The 8,421-nt window shown below is 57.5% G+C and overlaps 1 protein-coding gene across 2 annotated transcripts; it reads left to right on the top strand.

The window, feature by feature from the left end:
• Positions 1-2,603: 2,603 nt before the first annotated feature.
• LDHD (lactate dehydrogenase D) lies at positions 2,604-6,931 on the top strand. Of its 2 annotated transcripts, none has more exons than XM_068992120.1 (11): positions 2,604-2,688; positions 3,161-3,273; positions 3,487-3,628; positions 3,812-3,953; positions 4,061-4,220; positions 4,669-4,868; positions 4,944-5,072; positions 5,152-5,279; positions 5,764-5,854; positions 5,934-6,045; positions 6,134-6,931. In XM_068992120.1, the coding sequence occupies exons 1-11, from the start codon at positions 2,617-2,619 to the stop codon at positions 6,297-6,299; spliced, it is 1,455 nt and encodes a 484-aa protein (XP_068848221.1). In that variant the 5' UTR covers positions 2,604-2,616; the 3' UTR covers positions 6,300-6,931. The 2 variants fall into 2 exon arrangements, with proteins under 2 accessions (XP_068848221.1, XP_068848222.1); XM_068992121.1 differs by having other exon boundaries at positions 2,606-2,688; positions 3,105-3,273.
• The last annotated feature ends 1,490 nt before the right edge of the window (positions 6,932-8,421 follow it).

Below are 8,421 nucleotides of genomic sequence, written 5' to 3'. Positions count from 1 at the left end.
TCTTTACGGGGAGGATTACATCAGGAGGGTGAATCCATCATGAATGTGCTTAGTCTAGAAAGCTCCCTCGTCCCCTCCACTATGCGAGGACTCACCTAGAAGACAGCTCTCTGATCCAGGAAGTGGTTATCAGACACCAGATCTGCCCATGCCTTGAGCACGACACCCCAGCTTCCAGAACTGTGAGAAGTAAATGTTATGTAAGCCAGTAAATGTTGCTGTTAATGGGTTACTGAAGTCCATTCAGCAATGGACTTCAGCAACGAAATCCGAACGAACTGAGACGGACTCCCTTGGTTGTAGCTTTTTCGGACTTTCCTTGTTTTTGATGACTTGGACAGCTTTGAGTACTGTCGGGCATTCTGATATTCCTCTATTGGTGAGTGTCTGATGTTTCTGTCATGGTTAGACTGGGGTTATAGGTTTTGGGGAGGAAGACATCAGAGGTAAAAAGAACCATTTTTATCCTATCCTATCAAGGGCAGTATATTAGCTTCCTTGGGCTGTTATAAAATTAAAAAAAAAAGTATCACAAACTGAGTGACTGAAAACAACACAGACTTATCTTTCGCAGTTCTTGATTCTGCAATCTAAGTGTTGGCAAGACCATGCAGCATCTGAAACCCACAGTGAGGAATCCTCCTTTGCTCTTCCCAGCCTCCGAGATGCCCAGGTGCAGCCTCTTCACCGCTGCCTCCATGGCCACGTGACATTCTCCTCTCCCGTCTCCGTGTCTCTTCTTCCCTTCTTATGACACCAGCCACACTGGACTAAAGGCCAGCCCTACGCAGTAGGACACCATCTTAACTGATTATATCTGCAACAACCCAGTTTTCAAATATAGTCTGCTCTGAGGTCCTGGGAAGGACATGAATTTTGAGAGGATGCTATTCAACGCAGAACAGGCACCGTCAACATGATTTGACTGTTGGTGTTGATTTTGATCATCGGGCTGGAGTGGCACTTGCCAGGCCTCTCCACTATAACATGACCCTTTTCCTTTCCCCCTTTCCATACTGTCACTTCAGAAGGAAGTCACTAGGAGCAGCCCACGATTAGGAAGTGGGAAGTTATGCTTCCTACCTTTAGGGGGAAAGTTCTACATAATTTATGTACAATTCTTCTGCACAGGAGACTTGTCTGTTTTCCCTACTTATTAATTTAGTCAATCTATCCAGTTACACGTAATGCCGATTCAGAAGTGTTAACTCGTCTCCCTGTGGGAAACAACTTGACCGACTCGAGGACAGTGCTCACGGGCAATTCCTTTTGCCTTTAGTCTAACTGAAAACTCCATTCATGTAAGTCAGCACCTGTTTCCTCCACCCTCTTCAGAGAGGTCGCTTTATATGTTTAGAAAGATAGATTCTCTTGTCACAGTCTTCATTCTTGCCTGGGATCCGCCAACCTCCTAAACGATCTTTTAGAAATCTGCCTCCACTAAGGCTCACTCTCGGTGTTGTAAAGTTTTATAGGTTATGAAAAATGTGTAATGTCAGGTATCCATCATATAAGTTATCAGAGTACAGAGGCTAGAGAAATACCTTAAGCAATCCCACAAGAATGCCATCATCCAAAAACTAAATGTGGAAAATTCTACAGAACAAGCATCCTAGTTTCTTTAACACGCAAATGGCATGGAAAAATGGGGGAGAGGGAAACTGTGGTAGATTAAGAGAGGCTTATGAGACACATTAACCAGTTGCTCTGTGAGGGCTTTCCCTAGATCTTAATTTGAACTAACCAACTGTAAAAGACTTTTTTGATTTTTCTTTTTAAAATTTTTGGCAGTGTGACATGTGGGATCTTAGCTCCCTGACCAGGGGTTGAACCTGCATCCCCTGCACTGGAAAGCTTGAGTCTTAACCACTGGATCACCAGGGAAGTTACAGAGACAATTTTTGAGATGCCAGTTAAGCAACACATTGAAAGTGGACACATGGATTCATTTCAAATGTGGTTGGGGAGAAAGACCCAAGTAGGAGTTTGTATTCCTGGTTTGACTGGGAAGGAAAACAAAGACAAGAATAGCTTTATCTCAGTAAAGTTACAACACGTTTTTTCAGTTTCTGTAGAAGGAAAACCAAGCTTGGAACAGCTTCAAGAGCAGCAGCCATATCACTCCCCAAGATCCTGGGATATGCCCAGTGGGAGAGTGGAGACAAGGGGATGCAACTGTTTTTTCCTTCACTTACCTGGTAAATTGGGGTTCCTCCTTAGGACTCCTCTTCCAGGAATTCTTCCTGGCTTGCCTTACTGCAATAGCCCACCCCATGCCCCAAGAGCCTCCCTGCGCTTTCCTTCTCAGAGCCCCATCAAGACGCACTCTGTGACACTGGAGCTGGGCCTTGTGCAATGAGAAAGCTCAAGGGTACTGCCGAGCCCCTGAGCCTGGCTGGAGCTCTGGGTACTCGGACCACAAGAAGCCACTGCATAATCTCAAGTAAGGTAGTGGCTGCTGTTCTGTTTCCCTTTGGTTCAATAAACCTCACCTCTCCTTCAAGAAGTACTGACTCAGCAAGGTCTGGCAGGGCCACCTTAAGGCTGCACCACCTTAAGCAGCCCCGCCCCCAGCACAACCAATAGCCCGGGGTGGTAACTGGCGACTGCACAGCTATGGCCAGCCTGCTCCGGCCTGCAACTTGGGGACTGTTCTCCTGGAGGGGCTACTGCTCCAGGGGGACGCAGGTGGGTAGGAGGGGAGGGGCCCCTTAGAGGGTGGGGGGCCCGGCTCCGTGCTGCCCCAGCATTCGGAGATCTCCGGGGGAGGATCGCTGGGCTCACCCCATGTCAGATGTGGGCGTTGAGTGAGGGGGACTGAAGCCCCAGCGTCTACCGTGAGGGGGCCTGGAGGGTTTCAACTCCAGAGCGCCCCTTTGGGGCTCCGAAACACACACACATTTTGAAAGAATGCCTGGGAGGCAGGAAGCTGGTTCTAGGCCAGGTCCTGTCATGGATTCGATGGCCTCTTTTCCCCGTCAGTAAAATGGGAAGAAATACTCAGAAGGGCTCCAAGAGCCCTAGGAGGTCCCGGCCAACGTGGGGCGGGGCTGTCGGTGCCTCTGTTCACAGGCAATGAAGCCCCACCCCTCCCCTCCCACCAGCCAGGTGGCCCCAGATATCTCTGAGTGCCCTGCCAACGCGTGTTCCTGCCCTGTAGGGCAGACTCAGCGCGGGCTTTGTGGAGGCCCTGAAGGCAGTTGTGGGGAGCCCGCACGTGTCCACCGCGGCTGTGGTCCGAGAGCAGCACGGGCACGATGAGTCCATGCACAGGTGGGTTCCCCTCCACATCAGAACCCCCCGGGAGCGAGGGTCCTGGAGTGTCTTCGGCCCCCTTTTGGGCGCTCCGCATTCTCCACCTCTCCTCTATGCCCCCAGAAGGGTGTTCTCTACCCACTGCGCAGCCTCAGGCCCTGCAGTACCTATAGACACGAGCAGGACCTGAAGGTGCCACACACCCCTACACTGCTGAGGGTCTGGTTGCAGGTGCCAGCCTCCGGACGCCGTGGTGTGGCCCCAGGACGTGGAGCAGGTCGGCCGGCTGGCAGCCCTGTGCTATGGCCAAGGCGTGCCCATCATCCCCTTCGGCACAGGCACCGGGCTGGAGGGTGGAGTCTGCGCGGTCCAGGTACGCGCTGCGGCTGGCCCCCTCCGCGGGCCGGGCTCTCCCGTCACACTTGTCCCAGGGGCGGCGGCCTCCTCCACCGCGCGCAGCGCCCCTTACCAGCCAGCCTGCTGGGAGGTTGGCCACGAGCTGAGGTCCTCCTGGAGGAAGACCTAGGGCAGCCATCCTTTGAATGCCTCCCGCCAGGGTGGCGTCTGTATCAACCTGACCCATATGGACCGAATCCTGGAGCTGAATCCCGAAGACTTCTCTGTGGTGGTAGAACCCGGCGTCACCCGCAAAGCTCTCAACACCCACCTGCGGGACCGCGGCCTCTGGTTCCCTGTGGGTAGGCTGGGGTCTTTCCCCGGGCCTGGCGGGCTCCCTGGGAGCGGGGGTGTTTCTGAGGCTCGGTGGGACCCCTCTGCGGGCCCCAAGCTGCCCTCTGCCCTCCAGACCCAGGTGCAGACGCCTCTCTCTGCGGCATGGCGGCCACTGGAGCCTCGGGCACCAACTCTGTGCGCTACGGCACCATGCGCGACAACGTGCTGAACCTGGAGGTGGTGCTGCCCAGCGGGCAGCGGCTGCACACCGCGGGCCGCGGCCGGCGCTTCCGGTGAGCGCCCTCTCCCGGCCGCGGCCCCGGGAGAGGCGCGACAGGAGACTGTCCTGTGGCCCAAGCTGGTGGTCCAGTGGTGGGGGTTGTGCCAGGGAACGGCGAGGCTTCCCCGGCAGCTCAAGCTTAGAGAATCCGCCTGCGAGGCAGGAGCCCCAGGAGCCGCAGGTTCCATCCCTGGGCGGGGAAGATCCCCAGAGGAGGGCACGGCAGCCCCCTCCAGGGCTCTGGAGGATCCCAGGGACAGAGGAGCCTTGTCCACGAAGTCGCAGAAAGCTGCCCAGGACTGAAGCGACTTAGCAGGCGCGTAGGGGAGCAGTTGCCTGGGGGGTAGTCTGCGCCGAGGGCGGGCAGCCCAGACCTCGGGCTCTACTCCCTTCTGGCCTCTAGCCAGAGATCTGGCGGCATGTGGCCTGGGCGCTCATCTGCCTTGTGTCCCCGGGCCCAGGAAGAGCGCAGCCGGCTACAACCTCACCGGGCTCTTTGTGGGCTCCGAGGGAACGCTAGGTCTCATCACAGCCGCCACTCTGCGCCTGCATCCTGTCCCTGAGGCCACTGTGGCCGCCACCTGTGCCTTCCCCACCGTCCAGGCGGCGGTGGACAGCACCGTACACATCCTCCAGGCTGCAGTACCTGTGGCCCGCATTGGTGAGCAGTCCAGGTGGGCTCCCCGGGGGAGGCCCCTTTAAAGCTTCACTTCACCTGGCCTCTCCTTGGCCCCAGAGTTCCTAGATGAGGTCATGATGGATGCCTGCAACAGGCACAGCAAGCTGAACTGCTGCGTGGCACCCACGCTCTTCCTCGAGTTCCACGGCTCCGAGCAGGCGCTGGCAGAGCAGGTGCAGCGCACAGGTGTGTGGGGGTGCTGTGGGCAGGGGGCACAGGCTGCCCCCAGAGTAGAGCTTGGTGTAACTCCCTCGGTCCCCCACAGAGGAGATCATCCGTCATAACGGAGGCTCCCACTTCTCCTGGGCCAAGGAGGCAGAGGAGCGCAGCCGCCTCTGGGCAGCCCGGCACAACGCCTGGTACGCAAGCCTGGCCCTGCGGCCGGGCTGCAAGGTGAGCAGGCTGGGATGCAGGCGGGAGCCTTTCCTCGGCCGGGCACCCTGTTGTCCAGGGTGGCCAGCTGAGGCCCTGGCGGGCAAGACTGCCACATCCTTGGGAGGGAGCCCCTTCCTTGAGCCAGGCCCTGGGTGCAGGGACCGAGCAGTGGCAGCATGGTGCCCTTAGGAGTTTGAACACAGAAGGCAGACTTCCTGGAGGAATAGGTGGTGAAGGGGGGGGTGGTAGCTTACGGGAAGGGGAGGCAGGGCCCCAGGCAGCCAGTGCTGGGGTACCTGATCGGGGGTGGGGAGCAGGTGGAGAGCCCTGGGAACCTATCTGGGCCAGTCCTCTTGCTCCCCAGGGGAAACTGAGGCTTAGAGACGGAGCAGACACATGCATGTGAGAGGCCGAGCTCCCTGAGCCCATCTGTAGCCTTGACCCCTTACCTTCTGGGCACGCCGGGTGAGGGGGGATCGCTTATGGAGCTGCCACAACTCAGGGCTATTCTACCGACGTGTGTGTGCCCATCTCCCGGCTGCCGGAGATCCTGGTGCAGACCAAAGAGGACCTGGAGGCCTGGAGACTCACAGGTTCCGCCAGCCCCCTGCGGGTGCGTGGGGCAGGGCACAGGGGAGGCCAGGGCCACAGCTCTGTCCTCTGGGCCCCCAGGAACCATCGTCGGGCATGTGGGCGACGGGAATTTCCACTGCATCCTGTTGGTAGACCCCGAGGACCCTGAGGAGCTCCTCAGGGTCCAGGCCTTTGCAGAGCAGCTGGGCAGGTAAGGGCGAAGCGGGAGGCAGGGCAGGAAGGCGGTGACAGGGGCCGCGGGTAGCTCCCGCTGAGGGTCCCTTCCGGTTGCCTCCCAGGCGCGCACTGGCGCTCCACGGCACGTGCACCGGGGAACACGGCATCGGGCTGGGCAAGCGGCAGCTGCTGCTCGAGGAAGTGGGCGCGGTGGGCATGGAGACCATGCGGCAGCTCAAGGCCACGCTGGACCCCCGAGGCCTCATGAACCCAGGCAAGGTGCTGTGAGGGGCTCTGGGCACCTGGCCCACAAGCCCCCACAGAGTGGCACCTCCCGTTCTGGAGCCTGTTTTCAAGCCCCCAGACTCTGCAGGGGTCTTCCCCAGCTGGAAAGGCCTTCACCTGTCTTTTTAAACGCACCTGAGGCCATGGGGAGGAGAGAGAAGCTTGGACAGGCCTCCGGCTTCTCCCCAGCTCTCTTGCTGTCCTCGGGAGCCTTTGCTTCAATAAAATTGCTGGGGGTCATTCCCAGTGAAGCAGCTTCCTCTCTGCTCTGACACATCCGGGCCTGGGTGGGCACCATGGGTCACCCCAAAGACTAGGTCCACTCCTCTCCTCGGCCTCCACAGCCCAGGACAGGAGGACAAAAGCTGGGGACGCAGCACCCATAGCCCAGCTCCATCTGCCTGGTGAGGGGAACGCCCCTTTGCTGGTGGGGAAGGAAAGTTCTGCTCCACGTTCTCAATCCTGCGCTCTCCCCCACCCCAAATAAACTTGAGCCCCACTTGCAGCTATCTGGAGATGAGCAAGCTGCAGCTGTGAATGGCCTCCTGTGCCTGCCCACCTCTCCTCCTCCAGATTCTCTGTCCTTCCGTGATGCCCTCATCCCTCACCCGGCCTCTGCTCTTTGACCTGTTGCAGCCTGAGGAGGGGACAGTGCTCAGGTTGCAGGAGGAAGGTCACGTAAGGGGACTCAGGTCCCTGTCCCAGTTACTCTGCCCGTGAGAACCCCAGGACCTGAGGATTAAACCGTGGCCATCCTCACTTACTATAGACTTCCCCCACTGAGCCCCCAGACTGGGCTCTAGAACATTCTGATCATGTCCTTCAAGTGGCTGCTACCAAGCACTGGAAATGGAAGTGATTTTCCTGGTCCACATCTGTCCACGGTGTGGTATGTTTCTCTACCAGCTTTCTTGACTCTCAACGTCAGGCTCCGTCCCCCCTGAGGCCTGCCCCAGGCTTGGTCACAATTTCTAGCCAGAGCTCCTCGTCCAGGGTGCCTGGTAGTTGTTCCCCCTAAGCCCACGCGAGGGCGCCTGACACCACAAAGCTCAGACACCAGTATCGCCTGGGGTATCTGCTCCCCTTGGAAGGACTTACAGCTCTCAGCTCTGGGCCCCCCATTTCCCAGGGTACAGCAGATGCCTGGAGCCCAGGAAACAGATCTCCAAGCTCCCACCCACCTGCAGGTCCCAGGAGCCTCTGGTGCAGGCCCACCTCCCTCCCTGGTAGCCTTGGCCCTCAGGAAAGAGGCTGAGCAAGGGGTGCAGGGGAGCCAGCGTCACCCCCGAACTCACTTCACTCCTATCCTCCTAAGACCCTGCCTCCACCCCATCACCCATCAACTGTTCAGGCCCCCAGCAGAGGCAGCCCCTCTAACTGAGACAAGCTTGGTTCGAACGACTCCTCTGCTAACACCAGGCTGAGCCCTGAATTCGCTCTTCTGACATTTCTGTCCCTTGGATGTAACAGGGGTAGTGTGGGGCAAGTTTCATGTTCCCCCCACTCCCCAATAAAGGAAACAGCAACACTCTAACCATCAGCCACATGAACTCACTGGTGCCTCCCCTCCACGCAGGCTGCCTCCCGCCAGCAGTCCTCCAGGGGCAGCATTCTGCAGGGCCAAGGCTCCTCCCTGGTGTGCCACCCCACCCCCCAGTGCCTGGCAACTAGTAGGTGCTCAGGGAATGGCCATTTCCCCACAGTTCTTTATAAGGAGAAGCTCCAAACGTGCAGGAGAGTTGAAAGAGCAAGCACACTGTTCACTGAAGATTCAACAATGAATATTCTTACCTGGCTTGCTTCATGTGTATCGCTGGAAAATCATTTGGAATTGAGTTACAAATTTTTTCACATCATTCACCTATACAATTCAGCATGTTTCCTAGGAATAAGGACCTAAAAACCTCGACATGATTAAATGGCTACTCTGCGTGCTAACTTGCTTCAGTCGTGTCTGACTCTTTGGGACCCCATGGACTATAACCTGCCAGGCTTCTCTATGTTATTCTGCAGGCAAGAATACTGGAGTGGGTTGCCATGCCCTCCTCCAGGGGATTTTCCTGACTCAGGGACTGAACCTGAGTCTCATTACGTCTCCCGCACTGGTAGGCGGTAGTCCCACGAG

This window comes from Capricornis sumatraensis, chromosome 20 (assembly GCF_032405125.1).
Source record: "Capricornis sumatraensis isolate serow.1 chromosome 20, serow.2, whole genome shotgun sequence".
NCBI lineage: Eukaryota > Metazoa > Chordata > Mammalia > Artiodactyla > Bovidae > Capricornis > Capricornis sumatraensis.
The sequence above is the reverse complement of the archived record's forward strand: the minus strand, read 5'-3'. Positions and strand labels throughout refer to the sequence as shown.